This window comes from Callorhinchus milii, unplaced genomic scaffold, assembly GCF_018977255.1.
Source record: "Callorhinchus milii isolate IMCB2004 unplaced genomic scaffold, IMCB_Cmil_1.0 Scaffold4, whole genome shotgun sequence".
Classification (NCBI taxonomy): domain Eukaryota; kingdom Metazoa; phylum Chordata; class Chondrichthyes; order Chimaeriformes; family Callorhinchidae; genus Callorhinchus; species Callorhinchus milii.
Window position 1 is genome coordinate 44,006,866 of NW_024704745.1, and position 27,881 is coordinate 44,034,746.

At 41.0% G+C, this 27,881-nt stretch overlaps 1 protein-coding gene across 1 annotated transcript; it reads right to left on the reverse strand.

Moving 5' to 3' along the window:
- Positions 1-27,087, reverse strand: LOC103184836 (organic solute transporter subunit alpha). The gene is made up of 9 exons (XM_007903045.2): positions 27,052-27,087; positions 23,166-23,264; positions 7,063-7,217; positions 5,871-5,944; positions 5,228-5,386; positions 3,804-3,912; positions 3,332-3,478; positions 2,737-2,842; positions 1-451 (listed from the first exon to the last, which is right to left on the reverse strand). The coding sequence occupies exons 2-9, from the start codon at positions 23,248-23,250 to the stop codon at positions 273-275; spliced, it is 1,014 nt and encodes a 337-aa protein (XP_007901236.1). The 5' UTR covers positions 23,251-23,264; positions 27,052-27,087; the 3' UTR covers positions 1-272.
- Between the last annotated feature and the right edge of the window lie 794 nt (positions 27,088-27,881).

Genomic DNA, 27,881 nt, shown 5'->3' on the forward strand with positions numbered 1-27,881 from the left:
AACTTTTTGCAGAGTTTATTGATTTCTTGATATTCATGGATGATGGAGGAAACCCCTGGGTTGGGGATGCTTGAGATTTGTGATTCAAATACTTAAAGAGTGATAAATGAAAACAGGGTCAATGAACTGAGCTGGACAACTGTTTTGAAGTTAACTGTTAAAACTGATGAAAATCTGATCCAAAGTTTTTGAATTCTTGGGGTGGCAAAATAATGCTTGTGGATATCAGACAGGAATTTGAATATTATTAGTAGCTTGGATGTGGATCCCTTTCACACTTTTTGGTGCGGGCTTTCTGCAAGGGAACCAATAACGTAGCTTTGGACATCTTCTGTTTTTCCTGATGCCTGAGTATCCACTATTTCCGGTAAATCATATGTCCTTTTGTAGTAAATCCGTGACAGCAGAGTAATCACAAACATCTCTATTATGAGAAGTTGCTGCGCCATATCTAAAAAGAACAGTAGGATATTGTTATTAGTCGAATGACTTTCTTCATAGGAAATAGAATTCTCCAGTGCATGCTATGCAGAACACTTAGTTATATTGTGAGAATGTATGAACAGTTCAAATTGAATCCAACAGGTACTCTACAAGTGCATAATATCAACATTTCTCACAAAACTTTTACTCCAAGAACATTAATTTTGAGAAATATTCCAACGCCAAATGCGAGAAGATGCTGGACGTCCTCGATACCAAAGTCGAGGGGATCCGCTCAGCTGCCTCTGCCCTTCTGACTATTACCCCCTGCCCATCTACCCTTCATACCCCGACCCCTACCCATCCCTCCCTCCACACCTTCAAACCTGACTCCCCCTCACCACCACCATAACCCACATGAAACCAACCACCTGCTCCCTCAACCCTATCCCAACCGCTCTCCTTAACTCCCTACTCCACTTCCTTGCCCCCCTACTCACAGACATCATAAACCTCTCCCTGTACACTGGCACTGTTCCCACCCTTTTAAAAATGGGTGGCATCATTCCTATCCTTAAAAAAAACCTCCATAGATCCATCCCTGCTCTCAAATTACTGCCCCATCTCCAAGGTCCTGGAATGAGTCATTGCATCCCAGCTTCGTTCCTTCCTCTCCCGCCACTCCCTTTACAAACCCCTCCAAGTAGGTTTCCATGCCACCCACGACACAGAACCAGCTTTGGTAAAAGTGACGAATGACATTTTGTCTATCTATGAACAGGGCTCCCTCTGCCTCCTCATCCTCCTTGACCTCTCTGCTGCTTTCGACACCGCCTCTCCTCTCACCTCAACCTTCATGGTTCTGTCCTTGACTGGTTCAGATTGTACCTCTCAAACCGCCTCCACTTCATCTCCACAAACCGCTTCTCTTCTGGCCCCTGCACCGTCTCTTGCGGCATTTCTCAGGGCTCTGTCCTTCGTCCCCTCCTCTTCAACATCTGTTGGCTGCATCTTGGTGACATCATCCGCAGACATGTACGCGGATGACACCCAACTCTATCTCTCTGCCTCCACCCTCGACTCCAGGATCACTGCTGTCCTGACAGAATGTCTGTCAGACATCAAGTTCTAGATGAGAGCTAACTTTTTACAGCTGAACTTCAAGACCGAGGCCCTCCTGATTGGCCCCCGTCAACGCCTCCGCACCTCAGGCATTGACGGCATCACCATCCAAGGATGCACACTCCACTTCACCGAGCCAGTCCGGAACCTTGGCATCTTGTTTGACCCTCAACTATCTATCCTTTCTACCCCACATCCATGCCATGACCCGCTCTGCTTTCCCTCACCTCTGCAACATTGCCCGGCTACGCTATTGTCTCATACCGCAGGCCGCCGAAACCCTCATACATGCATTCATAATATCCAGGCTTGACTATGCAAATTCCTTCCTTGTCGGCCTCCCCAACTCCTCCCTCCATAGGTTGCAGATCATCCAGAACTCTGCAGCCTGGATCCTCTCCCGCACCAGGCTCTGTGACCCTATTGCCCCCCTTGCCTGACTCCACTTGCACAGAAGATACAGTTCAAGATCCTGGTCCTCATTTTCAAAGCCCTCCATGGGCTTGCTCTTTCCTACCTCTGCAACCTCCTAACCCCTTACCAACCTGTCCCCTTTCTCCGCTCAGTGGACTCTGGCCTGCTTAACGTCCCGCGCCTCACCCACCCCACCATTGGCGAGTGGGCCTTCAGCCACTCTACCCCCGGCCTCTAGATCTCCATTCCGCAGTCTCTTCACCTCACCTCCTCCCTTGCCACCTTCAAGATCCATCTCAAGACCCTCTTGGACCGTGCCTTTGGTCACTCTGCTTCCCCCACTGCCCTCCACCCTTAACTCGGGTCCGAAAACTGATTGTCCAGTTCCTTGGGATGTCCTCCCAACATGAAAGATGCTATAAAAATTAAATTTTGTTGTTGTAGTGTGTAGTAAGAAATCTAAATGCTTTCTCTATTCACGTATACAAGAGGGAGAAGGGAATACAGGAATATAGGAAAGAGTATTGGGAAGGGTGGACACTCATTTGGACTTTTGACACTGGCATGAACTAGTTTAGTTGAGTGTTCTGTTTCTGTGCTGCTGTGGTTCATACAATTCTATGCAATTCTCTCTCCGCAAGGTATCCAGGAATAGGCTGGGGTGCAGATTTCTCACACTCATTGCAACCACAGTGTAAACCTTAGGAATGTGCTATAGCTGTATAGCAAAGGAATCAAAGTGAAAGCACAATGTTATCATTTTAACAATTTACATACATGTTCCTCTGGCTTTGGATGAAAGTAGGGATACACAGGCAATGACTTCGAATAATGCCAATATATTGATAATGGCAGTCTGGAGTTGACTAAAAATCAGCGCAAACTTGAAAAACAAGAGAGAACATTAAATTCACCATATGTAGAAAATCACAGTTTGATATGACTATAACAATAGTACTTTTTTTTATTAAAGTTGATAACCTGACCCCACAGATTGACTAGTTAGTAATTTGATTTGATAAAAAGAGAGTTAGACAAAGACAGTTTGACAGTCATAGTTTACAGCCTCAAATAATGAGCTTTCCACCCAATCTATAAAATGTCTAATGGAATAAGAGAGCTTTAAGAGTGGGTTGACCTATGAATGCGTAATACCAAATCACAACAGTGACAGTTATACATGCTTCTTAACAAAGATGAAAGCACTAGAGAACAAAATGAAGCACTAAGAGGGAATTACATCAACTCCATGCACAACCTATATTCACATCCTGCTATTCAGATCCTGCTAAGACTTATTCTTGATTTTAAGATAAGTGATGAGGCAAAACAAGAGTTTCAAATGATTGAAAGGCACTGAGCCCGTTATTACCTGATACAGAGCAAATTTGGGGATTATCTTCTGATCCCTAAAGCCATCTTTGACCTTGTTAAAAACAATCCCAATTGGCCATAAGGCAATGATTGTAGAAACACCAAGGAAAATATTAATCACAAATCCAGGGCCAATGGTAGTATTCTGTAAAATAAGAAGAATTTAATTCTCACAAACCAGTATGTTGATAACCACATAATAAAACGATAATAACATGTATTAATTTCATTCAGCAAAAGAAGAGGGATAAGGGAATAAAAGGATATGGGAGGGAGAAAAGGGTGGGTGGAGACTCGTGTTGAATATAAACACTGCACAAGACTTTTTGGGCCAAATGGACCATCTACTGTAATTTGTTAAAAAGAGAGCCCTACTATATTTATCTTTGTTGACATTTGTTAACTGAACCTCAGTGACTATAGTGATCACAATCATCTACACACAACAAAGCAGGGAAAAGAAAACATACTTCATCGCCCAAACTATTATTTGCTTGGAGGACTAATGTGAAGATCATAAGTATTGGTCGGAGAAAAGCCAGCTGAAAGGTTCCCAGTTTCAACATGAACAGCAGGCGTCTAAAAGAAGAGAAATACGCCAAATGTGAATAATACCACATCTTAAGATGATAGTAACAAAAGCATTACAAATACAAAGTATATAAAACCTCAATTTCTGCCGTGCTGCTGAATCCTACACCCTGCTGCTGGAATGTGGGTTAACACACGCCCAGAATATCTGGCTAGAATCAGAAACTTCCCCATATGGGCGCTTTGGGAGAAGAGCCATAACTTTGTATTTATGGATGCACAAAAGAGTTTACGTGTTCACTTTGGTTCTACATGCTTTTTTTAAAAAAAAGTACGGCTTTCTTAGTGTACAGAAAAAAAAAGTACGGCTTCTTTGTTAGTGTACAGAAATTGCATTTCAGAATAATTTTGAATTATTTTGCAGATTACTAAAATTAATAAAGCACTTTTTTCATAAACCACTAAAGTAGCAGCTTTTAAAATCTTCACAGTTATCCAACTTTTCTCTACTTTTACGTTAGTTTCTGGAAACAAAGTGCAGAGATGTCTGATGTATAGATTTTTACAGAATGTTTTACCTTTGATAAGTTTCTTTAAAAGGACATTGTATTGAATTCAGCCAGGGTTGGGGGGGGATTTTTGTGTTTGGTAAGGAAATATTTTTCCATTCACTGCAATGTTAGTGTTAGGCTATAACACTAACTGCCTGTGCTATAACTGCCTGGTGGAAAGAGAAATCCCAATATGGTGCAGTCAGGAACATTCCTGCTGTACCAGTGTAACATGTTCATCCTCCACCCCAGCCCTTCTGAGAATGCCAATATCATTCTAAACTATGGGCAGTTTTATGTTGTAAAGTTATACCTACTAACAATTGAGTTGATGCTGCTAAAAGTCTTACAGTTGTTAGAGACATAACAGCTTCATCCCAAAAGTCAGAATTGGATTGTAATATAGGTTCTTGAAGTAAAAAAACAATGTTGTAAGGCTCTAAATCAGTGAATTCCCATACTACTGAGTCTAGTGTTAATGCTCTTGGACTATAATCTGTGTGTGAAGCAGCAACAAGAATAATTTTATCATATTACAACTTTTAAGATTAACTGGGTTTATTGCAGTCTATATACTCAATATAGTATATTTGTTGATATGGGATAAATTCAACTCCAGTGTGTTCTATGTCATAGATATTACATGAACTAAAAATTTAATTACATTACACTTTACAATTGGATTTCATTTGAAGAATGGTTATACACAAAAGTTGTCAAATGGAGCAGAATAGTCCTTCGCCAACATCAGTGAATCCTCAACCTCAATGATAAAATAATCCCTGACAACTTTAAAGGAAACAATATCTTACCTTGACAACTTTAAAAAAGGCAAACAAAGGCAGCAACAACAACAAGGACCTGTGCTAATCTTGACAGGAGTGTTTTCATAAAGCTTCAGAAATGCCTCATTACCTCCAGCATCTTCTATTATCATCGTCTGGAATTTATGGATGACAATCGCAAAGTATCTATAAAAATAATAGCACACTGATTTAATATATATATATATATATATAGAGAGAGAGAGATTTAGGTATCTATATTCTGTTCAATTGTTACTGAATCCTAAATGTTACACTGAAAGAAATGATGATTGGAAAAGTACTCGAATAGGAAGATCTGGTTATAGCACGGGCTGTGCTGTGGTCCCACACACGTCCATCTTCTGATGCTGACTGGCCGTTTCCGCACATTCATTTACCGTGCACAGGAAGTGGTGTGAGAGGCACTTCTTGCACATAGGACTCATACCAGCACACAGGAAGTGACGTCAACGGGACTTTATAACAGAACATTATAAAATGGAGTCTGATTTTATAGTCTCAAACCATCATTTTATAATCTGGTCCAACTGTATCCATGACACAACATCTGGCAACCTTTGGAACATACATTGCATCCAGTACATGGAACCGCACATAAGTCAAAAAAGGAAAGAAAAAGAATGCTTACACAGCAGCTGTCAACTCTGTGACTAGTGATGACAGAGGAACCCACATTCCAACACAAGATGTAGAAGCTATCACCTGAAAAAAGAAAATATTACTTTAAATATTCTGGAAACCAAATTTACCACATCACCATTTTCTGAAAGTTATTTGTGGAATTATGCAGAAGAAACGTGAAATTGATACAAGAGTTGAAGAAGAATCTTCTTTGAAGTCTGCCTCTCCTTCAAATATAATAATTTGGTCGCTCAATCTACGACTGTTTGTGGGACACTGCTGTGCGCAATTGGCTGCCGCATTTCATCCACAAAACGCAGAGTCACTACACTTTACAGTGTATCCTGTGAAGCGCTTTGAGACATCTCAACAATGTGATAAGGCGCTGTATCAAATGCAAGGATTATTATTATTGTGTTGTAGAAGCTTCAGCACCTTGGGACGTCCTCCTGACATGAAAGGCACAATACAAATGTAATTTGTTATTGTTGTTGCTGGGTTCTCTATCGGATGAAAACGGGACATTTCCAAATGGCTCCAGTACAACAGTATGCACTGACAATCCACAAGCAGCAGTAAAATTAAATAAATTAAGTGAGTCTAGCCAAGATAAGAGTAATGGCATCTTCATACTTTTTAAATAACACAAAGCTAGCAGAGTTTCCAAATCTCTAACTAGGGTGACCACCCCTTTTTTCAGAAGTGATGATAAGCATTCTCTTCTATACCACAAAAATCTATTTAAAAAATCCCAATGTATTTTTTTTTAAAATTCCTCCAGGATCTCTTCTTTTGAGAGAGAGAGAGAGAGAATTAGCTTAGTAGTAGACATCAGCTGAGGTTTGTGAAAGTTTCCTTTTGCACTTGTTTTAGGTCAAACCATGGGAATTAGTGAGAAGAAACACAGATTTGACTCAGATTTCATTGTGCACTTTTTGACTCAACTGCTATCATTGTGTTGCAATCATGTACAAGATGGATTACTCAAAGAAAGAAAGTACAACATGACATTTTGAAAGCATTTTCTGCAACAGTCAAATTTATTCATTTTATTTCAGGGATAAATTACTCTGAAAAATATGGGGTAAAATTAAGGATGAATTCAAACAAGATGGAGAAACAGACCATTTTAAAATATTATGGAAATACAAGAAAAATATAAGTGAAAATATTGACAAAACAGGATAAAACACACTTACAGGTGCAGCCCCGCTGACCCAAATAATTGCTGACCTCTTCTTTTGGCAGGACATTTTTCTCATCAAGTAGAGAACTTCATCAAACAACACAAGGTTTGCAATTACAGTCATCAGAGTCAAAACCGCATACAGCACAATAGTGGGCACATCCAGACCTATAAAGGAAAGATGAATTGTTTCAAATAAGTCATCAATTTCCACAACGTTCCTCCATTTCATTTATTTGGATAAAATCTAGGTAAACTTTCATAAATATTTCAGGAAAAATACAAGTGGGGGTGGGGTGTCGGGAGGGGATGACTAGGCATTGTTGAAAACGTGCTTTCAATATTAAGGTGGGCTTTAAAAAGTTGTGAGGGAGGGGCCAAGTTGGAGAGACTCTAAGATGCAGTTTCCGAGTAAGGACAGAATGGCTGAAAATTCACCCATTGATGGGAGGATGGGGTGGGCGAGGACACAAAGCAGGCCAGTGCCTGCTGAGCTGGGTGGTGGGATAGGCTGGGTCATTGTAGGATGATGCAGATGGGGGTAATACGGTGGGGAAAGAACTGAAGGGATTTGAATATGACACGGATCTTGGATTTGATCCACTGGGGGATGGGGAACTAGTGGAGCCAATGAGGATCGGGGTGATAGGTTCCCAGAATCTGATGCAAGAGCAGACATGAACTGCAGAGTGTTGAAGGGTCTGCAGTTTGTGTAAGAAGGACAGGAGATAAATAATCAGATCTGTACTGCGCTGTACAACTTAAAACAAACAGAATTCATTTTAACAAATACAATCATCTCAGTCTGACAGGAATTTCAGCTTCAAGACAGTCAACAAATCCCCCTGTTCATCTACATTCTCTTTGGGTGACTATGTCTGTTTACAATCCAGGCAAGGACCGTTCAGAATTTATATTTTTCTCTTTATCACAAGCAGTGTGCTAAGGAAGGCCAATTTCGGTTATTTCTATCAAAACAATTATATTGTACTCAAGAAGCTCTCCAGGGAACACTTAAAAGGAAGACTGAGTTGGTGAATAAGAGCCAGAAGAGCATGTTATCACTTCATCCTTGTAAGCTTACGTGTAAGTGATGAGAGGGTATGTTTTAATACAATTTGCATTATATCCTTGTACAAAACTAAAATGAATTAAAATGTATGTCAAATATGTATTCATGAAGACTGTGCTTCTTCCTCACATACACAACAACCAACCTTATCTATGTTATATAATTATAATAATAATAATCCTTGGATTTGATATAGTGCTTTTCACGTCTTCCATATCTAATTTTTAATATTCATAGTTGAAAATAAAAAATGAGTCATATTGGATTCAGGTTTGTAATTATTAGTCAACTTATGGCACAAAATGACTGTTGATTATGCTTGCCTTTTTTCTTCATATGAAAGAGCAATAAATTATGAATGCTGAAAGCACAGCAGTTTTGAAGATCTTTGCTGAAAGAGACAGAATGTCTCAGAAATCACTACAATGAAAGTGACATTCCCAGAGGCAATGCTGATAATGACTCAGTCACTGTACCATGGTACACAGACCTTGTTTCCACACTTGACAGCACAAAATTATCAACCTTCTATCAGATGTAACTGTTAATAATTACACCATGAAGTAATCCAACAATTAAAGTACAAATTATCCACTGTAGCCACAGTGAACATTATTAACCATCTACCATTTTTATTTTAGTTGGCTACCTGACTAAAATAAAGAGATAAGAAAGCAGGGAATAAAAATTATTGATTGATGCATCAAATCCACTATGTACAGATCGTACAAAATTTACCCTACAACTCTATCCATGGCAGTAAATTATGAAATGTTACAGCAATGGAAAACTTCAGAATATTTGTCCAATTGCATTATCTACGCCCCATTTTGAAACTTTGAGCTCGACTCTAGGCTGACACTAGGGCTGAGGAAGACTGCATTATCAGAGGTGCCATCCTTCAGATCAAACATTAATCCAAGGCCCCATCTGCCTGATCAGATGGACAGTAAAGATCCCATGGCGCTATGCGAAAGGAGAAGGGATTTTTTCACCCTAGCGTCTTGTCAACATTCCTCCAGATTAAAAATTTGGTTATTCACTTCATGGCTGTTTGTGGGGCATTGCTGCGTGCGAACTGGCTGCCACATTCGTTTACAAATACACAGTTACCATACTTCTGTGAAACACTTACTTTGAAAGATTTTGTTGTGTTAAGGCGCTATATCAAATGCAAGGAATATTATTATCATTATTATTCAAGTTATTCAACCCTGCTGTACTGCTTCTCTCTTTAGATACCAGAAACATTATCCCCAAAGAAGCACAAAAATCATTCATGTGACCTGTAGAGTGTTTATTTATCTCAGCCTACATCTCCTAATATTGGAGTAAAGATGGCAATGTTGTTTATCTCTGTGAGAGATACTAATGCCCACTAGATGGCAGCCCTGCCTCTTCCTTTTCAGATGCCAGTGTCTGCTATTTTCCAGGGTGAACCCAGTGAGTAGAATTGATATCCACCTTCTTCCTGGCCACAATTTAAAATTTTGCCATTGTCTGCAGGCCTAAAGCTTGATTGATAAAATGTTTATTTTTTTTAGCCAAGGAGAGATAACATTTTAAGTGTTTGCCCTGGGATCTGAATAGGAAGAAATCACTTATTGGGAGGGGTGTGCTGCCATCTAGTAGCCTACAGCAAAGTTCAGGAAGACTGCAAAGTTTCCAAAAAGAAACGTTTTAAATCAGTTAATTAATACGTTATTGGTTGGAAGACTTTTTTTCACATATCTGATTTGAAGGTATGGTGACCAAACAACATATAATGCACTAATAAGTTAGCTCCTCGAAGAATTCTGTTACTTCTAAATCCAATGTTGAACACTTCTAGGGTGATGATGCTTTGCATAGTGGTTAGCTCACTTTTTGACATCACATATCCAACTCATCTATAGTTTCCAGCAATAACCTAATGGAACAATTAGCATCTGTTAACAGAACCTGTTATCAGCTTAGCTCAGTTGGAAGCACTCTTGCCTCTGAGTCAGAAGGGTGTGGCTTTAAGACCCACATTAGGACTCTGAGACTTATCATCTAAGTCAACGAGGTCCAATCTTTTTGTTGCTGAGGGTCACATAAACAACATTTTTGTGTTTCCCTTCCAGAAACATAACCCGTAGAGAATCATATAGAAATACTATGTTTTAAGTTGTGTAACTGTATTACATAATTTTACTATATTTTAATTACAATGCAAACTTTAAATAGGTAATATAAAATGTCATACAAATTTTAAAATAATAATACACTTGTATCAACAAAGTACATATATGCAAGAATAATCAGCAAATCCAGCGCAAACTGTGAAAGTGAAATAAATAATAAATAAATGAAAGTGCATTAAAATAATTAAAATAAATAATAAAGTGAGTGAATTAAAATGCACATAATTTAACATCCCTAATTATGAACACTGTCAATGCAAGTTCAAAGTTACCAACCTCATAAACCTGCCAAGATATACAAGAAAATTCCATATTTTTTCCAAGCATAGTGATAAGCCTGAGCCCCCCACCCAGACCAGTTTGGTTGCCGGGCGAAACCTGAGCCCCCAGTGATCATCTCCTGATTGACCCGACCCATTGTCCAGCAGAGCCTGAGCCACCGGTGACCACCCCTTAATCCTTGCATTTGATATAGCGCCTTTCACGTCGGGAGGACGTCCCAAAGCGCTTCACAGAACACACTGTAAAGTGAATTGACTGTATATTTGTGGGTGAACGCGGCAGCCAATTACGCACAGCAATGTCCCACAAACAGTCGTAGATTGAAAATGATCAATTTATTATTGTTTTTTGTTTTGGAGGGATTATTATTAGGCGTGTGGAGTAAGGAAACTTGCCCAAGGTTTCGCCCTGACCTGCCTGGAATTGAACTCAGGTCTCTCGCTTGCAAAGCGAGTGCTCTAACCACTGAGCTACAGGACTCCACAATTGGTTGGTTCTGGGCCTTGATTGGTTCTGGGCCTGTGTGTCACCTATATTTGCTTATCAGAAAATGAAATGGTTGGAAATGCTTTTCAGGCCGGAATAAAACATCCACCAGGCCGGATTTGGCCCACGGGCCACCAATTGAGGCCACCTTGGACAGGGTTGACATTTCAATGCTTGGGGTGAACTGTAGAGAGCAGCAAAGGAAATCCAAGAAACTGATTAAGAGGGAGAAAATGGAATATGAGGGTAAACTAGCTAGGAACATAAAGACAAATTGTAAGAGTCTTTACAAATATATAAAGAGGAAGAGACTATCAAAAGCGAATGTGGGTCCATTGCAAGCAGAGCCAGGAAAAATTATAATGGGGAATAAAGAAATGGCAAAGTCATTAAACAAATATTTTGCTTTTGTCTTCACGTTAGAGGACACTGAAAACTTGCTGAAAATAGAGGGGAACCTGAAGGCTAATGTTAATGAGGAACTTGAAGAAATGAACATTGGTAAAGCAATAGTACCAGTGAAATTGACAGGATTAAAAACCAATAAATCCCCTAGACCTGATGGCCTGCATCCTAGGGTTTTAAAAGAGGTGGCTGCAGAGATAGTGGATGCTTTGTTTTTGATCTTCCAAAATTCCCTGGATTCTGGAATGGTTCCCATTGATTGGAAGGTCGCAAACATAATGCTGCTATTTAAGAAGAGTGGGAGATAAAAAATGGGGAACTATAGACCAGCTAGTCTGACATCGGTAGTAGGGAAAATTCTAGAGTCCTTAATTAGGGACGTCATCGTGGGGTACTTAGAAAATCATAACATGATTAGGCAGAGTCAACATGGGTTTACGAAAGGGAAATCATGTTTAATAAATCTTATAGAGTTTTTTGAGGATGTAACTAGCAGGTTAGATAAGGAGGAACCAGTAGATGTGGTGTATTTGGATTTCCAGAAGGCATTCGACATGATGCCACATAAAAGGCTATTGCATAAGATTAAAGCCCATGGAATTAAAGGTAATATATTAGCATGGATTGGAGAGTGGCTAACAGGAAGAAATGTGACTTGTGCCAGGATGTGACTTGTGGAGTTGACCTACAAGGAGCGGTTGAGTAGACTAAGCCTATATTCTCTAGAATATAAAAGAATTAGAGGTGACCTGATAGAAACTTATAAGATTCTTAAGGATTTTGACAGGTTAGATGCTGTGAGACTGTTTCCCCTGGTTAGAGAATCTAAAACTAGGGGTCATAGTCTCAAGATTAAGGGTCAGCCTTTTCGAACTGAGTTGAGGAAACATTTCTTCACTCAGAGGGTAGTGTATTTGTGGAATTCTCTACCCCAGACGGCTGTGGATGCTCAGTCCTTGAACATATTCAAGATTGAGGTTGATAGATAATAGTAATAATAATCCTTGCATTTGATATAGCACTTTTCACGTCAGGAGGACGTCCCAAAGTGCTTCACAGAACACACTGTAAAGTGAATTGACTGTATATTGACTCAGCGCCTTGGGACGTCCTCCTGACGTGAAAGGTGCTCTATAAATGGAATCTTGTCGTTGTTGTTGTTGTATTTGCGGGCGAACGCGGCAGCCAATTGCGCACAGCAATGTCCCACAAACAGTCATGGATTGAAAATGACCAATTTATTATTGTTTTTGGTTTTGGAGGGATTATTATTAGGCTCTGTGTGGAGTAAGGAAACTTGCCCAAGGTTTCGCCCTCTGCCTGGAATTGAACTCAGGTCTCTAGCTTGCAAAGCGAGTGCTCAACCACTGAGCTACAGGACTCCACAGGACTATCCTTTAGATTTCTAAAGGATAGAGGGATTAAGGGATATGGGGATAGGGCGGGTAAATGAAATTAGGTTAGAAGATCAGCCATGATCTTATTAAATGGCGGGGCAGGCTCGAGGGGCCGAATGGCCTACTCCTGCTCCTACGTCTTATGCATCGCCATCCTGCTGATGAAATGTTAAACTGAGATCCTATCTGTCTTTTCAGGTACATGCTAAAGATCTCATGGCACAATTGAAAAAAGAGTGAGTTTCTCCTGATGTCCTGTGGGCAAATTGGCTACTGCCTTCATCTACAAAAATGCAGTGCCTACACTTTACATTAACTACTGCGAAGCACTTTGAGACATTTCAACAATGTGATAAGAATCATTATTATGCAAGAATAATTATTAATATTTATTTTCTATTAAATATAATTAGAGTACTGTGTATAGATCTAGTTGCCACAGTACAAAAAGAATATGAGAGAAATCATGAGGATACAGAGGAGGGCAACCAGAATGATTGAGGGAATGGAGGGATTGGACTATGAGGAGCGACTATGTAAATTAGTCATGTTCATGCTGGAAAAGAAAAGATTGAGAGGCTTTAAGATTCCAAAAGGGCTAGACAATATTGATCATGACAGGCTGTTTCAACTTCTCCAGAATAGTAAAACCAGAGGATATGGCCTGCGATTGAAGAGGGTAAATTCAGAACAAATCTATGCAAACAAACACTATTTCAGTGAGCGAATAGTGAATCTGTGGAACAGGTTGAACCAGGAAGTGTTGATTCCTTCAAACACAGATTAGACAGTTTTCTTTTAGGAATAACATTATGGGATACAGTACATAGGTAGTTCAGGACATATGTGCATGCAACTGCCAGGTAGGTGGAAGGCGAACTAGATGGACATTGGTCTTTTTTTCATCTAGCATTCTTATGCTCTTATTACCAGAACACTCCCCACCCTCTTCCTTCTGGGTGAATGTCTACTTAACTAATGAATATGCATGAGGAATTAACCTTTAAACTCTTCTCTAGCAGTTAAAGTTTCATTTTGGGCAATCATTTATCAGGATCCCACAAGTTATGTATGAAATACTTATGAAATAGAAACATTACTGCCTGGAGTTTTATAAAGATACAATATGCCTAGTGGATTCTCAGAACTATGAAGGGGAGTGGACCACATAGTTTATCTGGGTTACATGCAGGCATACAACAGGAGGAGACCAGGTTTACATTACTGGTCTAGGTTTATCCCCTGAAAGTATAGCCACCACAGGACCCTATTGCTGAGAATAAGGGCCTTGATATCTTCCTGGCTTTGTAATGATGATTTGACCATAACCAGTCTATCAGGCTATTTCTACTAACTAATAATATTATTGATAACGTTAAAACGTTGTATTTTTGTTCAATATTGCTGCTATTCACTTCTAGTTTTGTTTGCACCTTGGATTTGTTATTTATTTTACTGGTTTGGTATTACTATTGTTTACCATACCTTATTTTTAAATTAATAAAGCGTTTTGTGATTTTTTCTAAAAAAATGTTAATCACAGAAAAAGAATAAATGTATTGGGATGAAATTATCAACATTTATAACAAGACATTTGTTTTGAAAAGTAGCACATTGAACACATTATGAAACATCATTGATTTCACCCCAAAGAGGTTTATTTCTCTATGTGTTGCCTTGGCAGTGTTGCCTTGGCATTATTGAGACAATAATCCAGAAATTGGGTTTAAATTATTTTTCATAATCTGCCAAGAATGAAATAATAAATATATAATAATAAATCTTGAATTGAATATAGTGCCTTTCATATCAGGAGGACATCTCAAAACGCTTCACAGGATTTACTGCAAAGAGTAACTGATTGCAGTTCGTAGGTGAACACCAAGTTATGCAGGATGCCTACCAGGATGTCCCCAAGTCTTGGCTCTTGTCAAAGTGTGCTTAATATTTTCCAGGATTAGGTGCTCCTCCAGTGAGAGTGATACTCCATTCTAAGCAAACAGAAATATTGTGAAACTCCCACTGGTTTGTTTTGGATACTCTTAAGCATGGTGCTAGGTTTCCACATGTATCAGACACCCAGCTGACCAAAAATAAAGTTACAAGCAGTACATCTTCTGAAAAGTGCACATAAGCAATTCTGAGAAACTTTCATCCCCTTTCTTTTTGATATATTGCTTTCTATTGGTTCCTCAAATCATCGGGTTGTGGTTTATAAGTAATTACCAAGCTCAGCAGTGCAAATAAGCAATTAAACCACACCTTATTCTACACACAGAAATTCAAAATGGTTAGCAAAACAAATGCATTGATTAACACCTTATCTTTAAGTGCTAACACATGAGAAAATGTATATTTTCTTTATTTACTGTGAATTGCCCAAAGAACCTTTCATCTCTGCCCATTCATTACGATTCTCTGCTCTTCCTCCTTCTTCAGATTCAATATCTGACCTTTACCTTTGTCACATTGCCCGCCTCTGTGCTTATCTCACACAAAATGCTGCTGAAACCCTCATTCATGCCATTTTATCTTGATTTTTCAAATTCACTCCTTAGTTCAACCACCCACAAGCTCCAGCTCATTCGAAACTGTGCCCTCTGCATCTTTACCTGCACCAAACGTCACAAACCCTCTGCTTGGCAAATGCAGCCCTGCTGGGTGTTCCCTGCCCCAATCGTCGGTGGGTGGTCTTTCATTCCCCTCTTTATCTGTCTTTCAATCCTACCAAAAACTTTATCGCACCTATAATCATTTTTCTCTTCCCAGTACCCAGCACCATACACGGGAAGTATTCTGAAACTTTATCCTTTGTGAAGGACGCGATATAAGGGCAAGTTGTTGTTGTACAACCCCTTTATAACACAGTGGTTTGAGTTGCAGACCCCCCCACCCCCCCCCCCGACTGTAGAAAGAAGAGTGAAAAAAAAGATTGCCTTCCAGGTCAGCAGGTCACCTCCTGCAAGTTTTACACATGCACGCTTTTACATAGGAAGTGCCATTGTGGTCATTCCTTTGCAAAGAAATGTCAACGGCACTTCCTGCGCAGATTGTGCATGTGCAGCACACAAGAACTGATGGCAGTGGTTCCTTCTACCATAGCATCAGCACCAGCCTGGTGACCTGGAAGGTGGCTAATGTAGTGTAGGATGCCCACCTGTCAGCAGCAGAGGGCATTGCCCGAATCCGCAGGGCACGCTAAATGTCACCTTGTATATATGCTGTTTGCATGGATTTACCCTCTTCTCATATTGCTTGTCAATTGCACTGGTTTAGAGAGACATACATTGTTGAACTTTGCTTTATTATTTGTCTGATAGATTAATTGCGTTATCACAAGTGTCACTTTAACGCACAATTTCCAAATTCATATTTTCTATTCGCTATTTCAAAGAAACGCAGAGATTTTCAAACAGATTTCTTGTCTTATGTTATATCCTCAAATAAATTCACAAGAATTTCAAATTAATTGCTGACACTCTATTGTAGTGATGATGGAGCATTACATAATCGGAAGTCCTTTGAATGAGATTTTAAACTGACATCCCATTTATCTGTTCAGATGGATGTTAAACATCCCATGCCCCTATTGGAAAAGAGAAGCGTGTTCCTTTTGGTGTCCTGAACAATAATCTGTCAAATAAAAAATGGTCATTAATTGGCACTGCTGGGTGCACTGGGTTCGCCTACAAAGTATAAAGTCATTATACTTTACAGAAATCTCTGTGGAGTGCTTTGAGACATTTTGACATGATAAAGTGCTATATCAAATGTAATTACAAGAAACACAAATGCCTACTCATTTCATTATTGATTGAAAGATATTGCTGGCTGGAAATTAGCTCCTGCATTTGCTTCCATAATAACATTCACTTCATTTCTAAATCTGTAAGCGCTCCAAGACTCTATCCATGTGAAAGGTGCTATATAAATACAAGTTGTTGTTGTATAAAGTGTTCTGAGTCATTTATTTTACATGAAAGGTGCTATATTCAGGCCGCTGAAACTCTTGTTCATGCCTTCATCACCTCCAGGCTCAATTATGCAAATGCCCTGCTTGTCGGCCTTCCAACTCCTCCCTCCACAGGCTGTAGATAATCCAGAACTCTGCAGCCTGTGTCCTCTCCCGCACCAAACTCCGTGACCCCATCTCCATGACCCCTATCCTTCAGAAGATCCAGTTCAAGATCCTGGTCCTCACTCACAAAGCCCTCCATGGCCTCGCCCCACCCTACTCTGTGTCCTCCTAACCCCCTACACTAACCCTAACTCCCTCCGCTCAGCCGGCTCCGGCCTGCTCCACGTCCCCCAACCCACCCACCCCACCATTGGCGGGAGAGCCTTCAGCCACTCTGCCCCCAACCTCTGGAATTCCATCCACCAGTCACTCTGCCTCACCCCCTCCTTAGCCTCCTTCAAGTCCTGCCTCAAGACCCTCCTCTTCGACCATGCCATCGGCCACCCCCCTTCCCCTCCCCTCCCCTCCCTTCTTCCTCCCTGACCCCAGCTCGGGTCTGAAATGCTGTGCTCTGTCCAGCGCCTTGGGACGTCCTCCCGACGTGAAAGGTGCTATATAAATGTAATCTTGTTGTTGTTGCATATAAAAGTTGTCATAATTGTAATCTGAAATCAAGTTATCTCCAAAAATACAACTACATGTATTTTTTTGTTTGAGATGGAAAGAAAATAGTTTTTATCTTTCTGTTGGTTTGGCCTTTGATGTTTATTGTATCTTATGCTGAGTTTAGTCTGTGTATTGGCTGTACATTTTACTCTTAACATGATCTGTGTCTGGAGTGAAGTCCCCATGGGTTGACAGGAATTTTAACATTCACAAGAGCAGTTCAGCAGATTAGTTCATTTGTATCTCATACTTTCAGTATACCATCCTCTATCCTCCAATAGCAACATCAAGCTGCTTCTTAAACAAGTCCAGTATCCTGATATCAACTAACCATCCTGCTAATCCATTCCAGTCATTAATTACTCACTGGATAAATAAATGCTTCCTGGTACCTGTCCTGAAATTGCCCTTTGCTGCCCTACACCTCTACTATTTTGCCCTGCCCTCTTGGTGCATCTGAAAGTACTGTTCTGGGCTTACGTTCTCAATCTCATTTAAATGTATCATACCTCTATAACATCCCCTTTGAGATGTCTCTTTTCACGACAGAAGAGCTCTTACTCATCTGATGTTCGTAGTTTTTTTTTAACACTGGGGATCATCCTTGTTGCCTTCCTCTGCGCTGCCCCTTGGGTTTGAGCAGCCCAATTATGTCATGGCAAACAGAACTAACTGTATTAAGAAACCCAGGTATATGGCCTGACCAGAATAAACTACAACCTGAACATGATTAAGCTACACTTGACTTTAGTTGTGTGCTTGTGTTGATTCCCATAACAAATTGAATATAATTGAGGATCCTATCAACAATTACAGAAGACCTCCAGGAATGATTCACCAATTAACTCAGATGTAAACATAACGCATGAACAATCATAACACATGACCCCTGAGTCAGCCGAGCTGAAATAGTAATTCTGGCCTCTGAGTTAGGTTTTTAAAACCCCATATTTGATTTTAATGCATAGCCTTGGCTGACACTCCAATGCAATGCTGGGCATGTGTTACATTTTTGGACATGCTGTTCTTCAAATGAGATGTTAATCTGAGATCCTGTCTGCCTGTTTAGGTGAATGTTAAAGATAGGCCTACAGAATACACAGTGCTACACTTCAGAGTAACATAACATGTAGGAGCAGGAGTAGGCCATTCGGCCCTTCGAGCCTGCCCCGCCATTCAATCATGGCTGATCTTCTAATCTAACTCCAACTGAGTATATCTTCTAGAGCATATCCTGCGAAGTGGTTTGTGAAAGGAGGTATGTCAAATGCAAAGATTATTATTTAATATGAAGGAAGACAGAGCAAAAATACTAAAAATAAGGCCTCAAGAGTCAACCAAAAAGGTATTTTCGATGGTTGTAGCGTGAAAGTACAGTGGTGTGGATGCGTGTGTGTTGTGTAGAGGGGAAGAAACCATCTTATTGAATATCCTGATACTATAGTTTGTTTGTAGTCTATGGTACAGTATGATGAACAAATCATATATCATGTAATTCTATTTATTTTGTGATATTGAGTTATCTTTTTCTCTAACAATATGAAGTAAATGCATGTGTATCATTACAAGATGCAATGATGTGCAACTGTTACCAATGAGATGATGTTGCTGTTAGATTATAGAAGTTGTAGTCTAATAATAATGAACATTAAACAAATGGAGAATGGAGAAAGTACTGACAGTCATGGGATGGAACACATCTGTTTTTCTCTGTTTTTGAAAGAATAACAAGACTCTTATCAGTAAATGACAACAAGCCCACAGAGGTAATGGTCCAAGGTACCGGTCGGTCGACACAGGATCTCGACTGAGCAATAAGTCGCTAGATTCTGACAGGACCTGCCAAGCGACAGAAGGCAACCCTCAAGAATAGCAACTAATGAGCAAGTTGCTTAAACTAGAGGACCTTGGTACCATCCCAGGATACTGATAAGAAATAACCAGTCACTTAAAAGGAATGTACTAATGATTCCACATAATAAAATAACAAGCACCAGATACAGCCCTAAACTGATCAAGCTCCTATCTTAGACAGGACAAAGGGAAGAACTCGTGAAGACTCAGTCAGGCTGGGACCAAGCCAAATGATTGATTAACCCGAGTACATGACTGTATCAGAAGTGGGTAGAGGGGCCCTAGGAAGGACGAGGCGGTTGGTCGACAAACCGCCGAATAAGGCTAGGTAAAATACGAAGTGATTGGATATGTAAATACGGGATATAATGGCAAGGCAGGCGACTGACTATAAGTAGACGAAAAAGAGAAGATCGAAAGCCTGAATAACTGAAGCAACTAAGAAAGAACCCTGTTCCGGACTCGCAGCACTCAGTCTAGCGGCGTTGACGATTGACTGCTGAAATAAGCGAGCTTCAATGGTATTTTTGTTTGAATAAACTTGGCTTAACAGATTTTACCTAAACGGAATGCTGGGTGACCTTTTTGATATCTAACATTGCTGTATGCAAACTTCAATAAAGATTGTTTGCGTTAATTTCATCTAAGCTTCTACACAAGGTGGATCAATGGTAAGCTTGCCTAGGCATGAATTTTGTTGAGTTTACCTTGTGGAGTCCTGTAGCTCAGTGGTTAGAGCACTCGCTTTGCAACTGAGAGACCTGAGTTCATTTCCAGGCAGGGCAAAACCTTGGGCAAGTTTCCTTACTCCACACGCCTAATAATAATCCCTCCAAAAAACCAAAAACAATAATAAATTGGTCATTTTCAATCTACGACTGTTTGTGAGACATTGCTGTGCACAATTGGCTGCCGCGTTCGCCCACAAATATAGTCAATTCATTTTACAGTGTGTTTCTGTGAAGTGCTTTGGGACGTCCTTCCGACCTGAAAAGCGCTATATCAAATGCAAGGATTATTATTATTATTATTATTACTTGGTTTGTAAGTTTAAAGTTCTTGATAAGCACACATGAAGAAATTTGTAAAAGTTGCTGAAGAGAATAGCACTTAGTCAACATTGATGAATGCACTAAATTGAATGCAGAATGACCTCGAAAACCCTACGTCTTAAATGTGATCCTTTAGATTTTATGTTTTGTTTTTCTTTTACGCCTCAGTTTTACTTCTGCTGAGAAATTATTTTCCTTATGGTTATGGTACAATTGTAAGTTGATTCATAAGAAAGAAATTACATTGTGTTCAATATTTTTTATACTCCCAGTGTTTACTTTGACTGCTGTATTTCACTTTTCACCATGTTTATTTATTTATTTGGTCAGCTGGAAGTCTGACCATGTAGAAACCCATTACATTGCTTAAGAGCGTCCAAACCAAACTGAGAATTTACACATGGAAATTTCAGGGATAGATTGTTGGAATGGAATGCTCAATCTCGCTGGAGGGAAGCATCCTGCTTACCTAATTCCAGAAAGTATTAGATCCAGGTTGGTGAGAGCCAAAGCTTGGGGACCCAAGAATGTGCGATGGGGTGAAACCAGCTAAAACCACATAGCTTGTCATTGAGAGGACTGTCTAGCAAGCTTTCCTATCACTTGTCCAGCTAGGACCACCATACCCATTATCCGTTGCCTTCATTCCTCCGGGTCTGGCCTCCTCCTCGTCCCCCGAGTCCTCCGCTCCACCCTCGGCGGCTGTGCCTTCAGCCACTATGCCCCGAGGCTCTAGAACACCCTTCCTCACTCCCTTCGCCTCGTTCCCTCCTTTCCCGTTTTCAGGTCTCTGCTGAAGACCTTTCTTTTCGACCGCGCCTTCGGTCACTTTCCTCCCCCTCTCCCTGCATCGGTCCCAGGATCCATTTCTGTAAAACGCTCTGAGACGCTGTCCGGTGTGGAGGGCGCTATATAAATCCAAGTTGTTGTTGTTATTGTTGTAGGGGTTAGGCTTGCAGGATTATGGGAGCTGAGTGGAATGACTCCCTGCCTCCAGTGACTAGTCTGCACTTCCAAGTCCTGCCGATGAGCCAGCCTGGCTGGGCTATCATCAGCAGAGCCGTGGAATACTGCGGACCCGCCTGGCTCAGGAACCAGACTACTGAGACCACCGTCAAGGGTAGGTTCAATTCTGACATTCCATAAACAAACATCTCATGTTGAAGCCAGTTCAGCTCCAAGAGGCCCCCACTTACCTCCCCGCAGGAAGGAAATGCCCATCAGCATAATTGACAGCTCAGTGCAACCAATCTGCAACAGCTCTGGGCCTACAACAGCCTTCTTCAAGCCAAGAGCCATGGCACTGGGGCTGGCCAACTGCCCACTAAATTGAGTTGCCCAGGGACCCATTGGTAACACTGATAGGGGCCCCAGAATCGAGCTTTGCATGAAGCCCTTTTGGGGCAAATCCCACCCGGAAAGAACGGGTAACATCCTGGCCCAAATTCCTTCAGATAAAATCCTATCATTTATTTCATGGCTGTTTGTTAGACCTTGGCTGCTACTTTTGCCTGCAAGTATGCAGTTGATACACATTGACAGCAATAACCTGTGAAGAGCCTTGAGACATGCAAAGGTAATAATAATAACATAATAATCCTTGCATCTGATATAGTGGCTTATCATGTCTTTGAGATGTCTCAAAGAACTTTGCAGAATAAATTGTAAAGTATAGCGACTGTATATTTTCTGGGCAAAACACAGCGGCAAATCCCGCGCAGCAGTGTCCAGCAAATCCCGCGCAGCAGTGTCCCACAAACACTCGTGGATTGGGTGACCAAATTATTATTATTAACATTATTATTTATTTTTTGAAGAGATTATTATCCCTGGAAAGTGATCCACCAATCAACTAACAACTGTGTTCCTACTTAATGCTAGGTAAACAGATGTGTGTGTGTGGAGGTTGGAACTTGCCTCAGGTTTCTCCCTGTCTGGAAATTGAACCTGGATCCTTCCGCTTGCTTGTGAGATGACGGGACAGGACACCACATTGACTGATTGACAAATTGACTGAAAGATTGACTGACAAGAGTGATTGACAGAGTGATTGATTGTACAGCACCAAACGCAAATAATCTAAAATAAAGTTACATAATCTTTTTCAGCCTAGTTACTTTTATTGTCGGTAGCAAACATAATGATATACAGTAATACTAAATCTCTCCATTTCCCCTTCACAATAAAACAGTCATTTTATAACTAAATAAGAATTGGATATGTTCCACACAGTCCAGTAGGTCTTTTCAGTGCATGATTGATTCTATGTAATTCTACGGGAATTGGAACTTCAACGAGGACCAGCTTCTATATCATATGGAGTCCTGTAGCTCAGTGGTTAGAGCACTCGCTTTGCAAGTGAGAGACCTGAGTTCAATTCCAGACAGGGCGAAACCTTGGGCAAGTTTCCTTACTCCACACAGAGCCTAATAATAATCCCTCCAAAACCAAAAGCAATAATAAATTGGTCATTTTCAATCTACAACTGTTTGTGGGACATTGCTGTGCGCAATTGGCTGCCGCGTTCGCCCACAAATATACAGTCAATTCACTTTACAGTGTGTTCTGTGAAGCGCTTTGGGACGTCCTCCCGACGTGAAAAGCGCTATATCAAATGCAAGGATTATTATTATTATTATTATATCCTATCATAACATACATATCATGTCATATCAAGCATGAATTTTAAACATTTTTGCCTGATCTTAAATTTAAAGACATTGATTTTCAAAAACAGCAGCATCACGCCTTAAAACCTCCCAAAATCATTTGTACTTACTCTTTAACATGTCCAAAGCAGCTGGCGCCGAGCCTGAGCTGCAGCAGGAGTAGTTGCTAACCCCAGTCATGCCTGGACAGAACATTTCCCACTTGGTTTCTGTCGGTGTAAAATCACAGACTGAATTTAAGCACTCGCTGCTCTGCAGAGAGAGTACAAACCAGCACCAGCCTGACTCACACTGTCCTATAAACGCTGCTTGCTCTTGGCTCTCCCCTAATTAACTTTGTATAACTTTCGTTTTTCCAGCATTGTTCCTGCTACAAAGGGCGAATATCAGTGCACACAATCAGTAAACAATCTTGGGGAGATGTGAGATTATGAGTAATCAATTGAAGTGGGAGTATAATCCTTCCTCTTATACGAGATAAAGAAACAAACTGGAGTCACCATCAAAGGAGAACAAGCCAGCTGAACCAAACAAACAGCAGTGACCCAAATTAGTGCTAACCCGGATTCCTGTATTTTCTGGATCTGAATCCATCTTTCTGTGTCTGCCAAAGCATTGTTGCAAAACAACTAAAAGGGACTTTCATCTAAAGTCTGTAAAGTTCAGAACAATGCTTCATTGACTGCTTACGGTAAAACCAATTGCACACAGCAGTGTCCCACAAACCGTTGTGGATTGATTGACCAATTTTTTTTTAAGGGACGATTTTTCCCGGAAAGTGATCTGCCAATGAACGAACAACCGGGTTCCTACTTACAGCTAGGTAAACAGAGATGTGTGGAGTAAGGAAACTTGCCTAAGGCTTCGACCTGCCCGGGAATCAAACCTGGGTCCTCTCACTTGCTAGGCAAGCGCACTAACTACTATGCTACAGGACTCCATTAGTAGTGCATCAGTAGGTGAACATAGAAGCCAATTTGCACACAGCAATGTCCCGCAAAATAGCCATGAAATGAATGACCAATTTTAATTGGGGGACTATTGGCCAGGATACCTTATCTTTTTGAATAAGTGGCATGGGACCTTTAATATCCACCTGAATGGATGTTAAAGATTCTATGCCACTATTCAAAAAGGGAAGATGTCTCAGACCTTGGTTTAATGTTTCACCTGAAGCACGGCACCTCCAACAGTATAGCAGTACTGCTTTGCAGTTCACTTTAGAATATTTGAATTCAATGTCCTGATGTGTGCCTTGAAAACACAACTTTCTGACTCAGAAGGGAGAGTGTTATCAACAAACCCAGGCTGACACTCTAGTTAACAAAGCTGCTTAGATAGTCTGGTGGGCTAAAGTCCATCCAAATACCCACTAGAGCATACAGAATGTCATAGTTTCATATTGAACTAGCTTGTCTTATCTGCAATTAGTTTCACTGCGCTTTTGTTAGAGAGGGCAAAATGGGGGTCTCTGATTGATTCGATCCAATGCCCTGCTTATCGGCCTTCCCAACTCTTCCCTCCACAAGCTGCAGATCATCCAGAATTCTGCAGCTCGTGTCCTCTCCCGCATCAGGCTCCATGACCTTATCACCCCCATTCTCGCCCGACTCCATTGGATCCCCATCCGTCAGAGGATAGAGTTCAAAATCCTCGTCCTCACCTTCAAGACCCTCCACGGCCTTGCCCCTCCTTATCTCTGTGACCTACTAACCCCATATCAACGTGTTCACTCCCTCAGCTTAGCAGGCTCCAGCCTGCTCTACATGTCCCGCCCGACCTGCCCCACTATCGTCAGTCGGGCCAACAGCCTCTCTGACACAGTCGATCACGCCATCCTCCTCCACTGCCTTTCCTCCGTCATCCACTTCAGTGGGACTGCACTCGCCTGGTTCGAGTCCTACCTCACAAACTGCCAGCAGTACATCTGCACCGATGTCCTGACAGCCTGCCTATCTGACATTGAGTCCTGGACGAGAGACAACTTTCTTTAGCTCAATGTGCGCAAAACTGAGGCCCTCCTGATTGGCTCGCTTCAGCGCTTCCGCACCTCAGGCGCTGACAGCATCAGCATCCAAGGCTGCACTCTCCACCTCTCAAAGCCAGTCAGGAACCTCGGCGTTCTGTTCGACCCTGAGCTGTCCTTTCTTCCTCATATCAGCGCCACAACTGGCACCGCCTTCCATCACCTCCGAAACATCGCCAGACTACGGCACTACCTCACCCCTCACACTGCTGAAACTCTGGTCCACGCCTTTATCACCTCAAGGCTGGACTATGGGAAATCTCTCTTCGCCGGCCTTCCCGGCACCTCCCTCCACAAGCTGCAGGTCATTCAGAACTTACCAGGCTATGCGACCACATCACTCCCACCCTCGCTCGCCTCCACTGGCCTCCTCCTCATCCCCCGAGTCCTCCGCTCCACTCTTGGCAGCGTGCCTTCAGCCACTATGCCCCGAGGCTCTGGAACTGCCTTTCTCACTCTCTTCATCTCGTGCCCTCCCTTCCCATTTGTAGGGCTCTGCTGAAGACCTTTCTTTTCAACCGCGCCTTTGGTCACCTTCCTCCCCCTCCCCCTGGCTCGGCCCCGGGATCCTAAACTGTAAAGTGTTCTGAGACGCTGTCCGACTTGGAGGGCGCTATATAAATCCAAGTTGTTGTTGTTGTTAACTGTTTAAACTTCCTGGTTTACATAACAAAATGAACACATCTGGTATTAAACATCTCCCATGTTCCATCAGGAAATCTTTAGCGTTTGAATGGAACACAGATGTGAAATGGAATCAATTTAAGTCCTGTTTGTCTAATTGTGTAAAAAAGTGTTCTGTTATCCGTTAGATATCTTTCCAACTGTCATTGATTAATGCAAAATCAAACAAACATTATTGTGAATAGATTTTAACAAGCTATTTTACTTTATATTAATGGTACAGTATTTACATTACAGCAAATTCAATTTAAGCATTTCTGAAAAGATTATATGCTACTTTGGAGAGAAACCTTCACCGCAAAATTGCCAGACTCCGTCATTGCCTCACTCTTCAGGCTGCCGAAACGCTCACCCACGCATTTATCACATCAAGGCTTGATTATGGAAACCCCTCCTTATTGGCCTTCCCAACTCTTCCCTTCACAAGCTGCAGATCATCCAAAACTCTGCAGCTCATGTTCTCTCGCGCACCGGGCTCTAGCTCCCCATCCATCAGAGGATCGAATTCAAGATCCTCATCTTCACTTTCGAGGCCATCCATGGCCTTGCCCCCTCCTACCTCTCTGACCTGCTGACTCCCTACCAACCTGACCCTTGACTGTCCAGCGCCTTGGGACATCCTCCTGAAGTGAAAGGCGCTCTAAAAATGTAATTTTGTTGTTATTGTTGTAATTACAGTAGATTGGTTCTACTTCACTGTGAAATTGAATCTTGCTCCACTCTCTGAATCACTTTCTGACATCCTTCTATTCCTCCTCCCTCATGAACGCTCTTAGACACTACCCTGCGTGGAGGACACTATATAACTGCAAGTTGTTGATGATGTTGTTGTTGTATGCATCAAGTAATTAACATTGAATTTATGAATTCGAGAACCCTCCAGCTTCCCATCTGGTTGTCTCCTGTTATTCCTTTAAGCTCAAATGAATGCTAGCAAGCTCTTCACATTCAAAATTTCTAGGCACTCTCACATCCAGCAAAATTTCTATGACACAGTCAATTCACTTTACAGTATATTCTGTGAAGCGCTTTGAGATGTCCAGAAGACGTGAAAAGTGCTATATCAAATGCAATCTAATATAATTTTATTATATCTGTGCTGCCATTGTTCCCCATTCAGATGTTATCTACTTATGTTATACACAAATATAAATTAAAAGAAACATAAATTAAGACAAATTCTGCTTATTTTCAGGAAACCTCATCTTGAAGTACACTGAGCAATCAGTATGTATGTAGGTTCTACTGCAAGAGTCCACGAAGTTCAGCCATTTATGTGCACATACCGTGTCTGAGTCTCTGTTCCAAACAAAGCCGTCCTTCCTCTCAGCGTTTGCTTCTGTAAGTCTGGCCCCAGTGATTTTCTTTTTTTATTGTATATTTGGCTGCTATCCAGTTTCTGTTGTGTGTGATTAGAATTTGGATGGGAAACAGGAAACGAATTGAGACAAAGGCTAGGCTTGTTTGTTAGTTACCCATCTTACCCATTCTTTCCACTTTCTGCTCTTGGCTTTCTTTTGTTTTTACTTTTTCTTTCATTATTCACTGACCTTTCATCATATACACAGATATACAAGTTACGTTCACTTTCAAGTTGGGAGGTGTCCCAAAGTACTTTCAACAGTTAAGGAAAAGTAATTCAAACGGACGTGACACATCCCATGAAGGAAAGAAAAGGTCAACCAGAGAGTGTTTCAAAAAAAAACCACGCCAGTGAAAATCAAATAAATAGAAAGAAAGTAAGCGAAAAAAAGTTTTACATTTTGCTAAATCATCTTTTCTTCCCAAAATTCAGAGCAGAAAATTTCTGAAATTGTAACAAAGCAGTTTTGTGAAAGTAACCATTCTTGTGGAATCCTGCAGTGTTTTTAGGTATGATTTAAATATTGAAAATATTTATTTCAGCCAACTTTAATTAGAAGATTTTTGGATGATGTACAAAAAAATGTTTTGCAGCAATGTCCATAATATAAATCTGATCCCTTGCCTATATTTTATTGGTAACATTGCCCAGTCAGTAGCTTTGTTACTCATACCAAGCTTTAATCAGCATTTAGATGAAGTGGAAGATAACATTTGCAGTAAAGATAAGAGTAAGCAATAAAATGATCTCAGA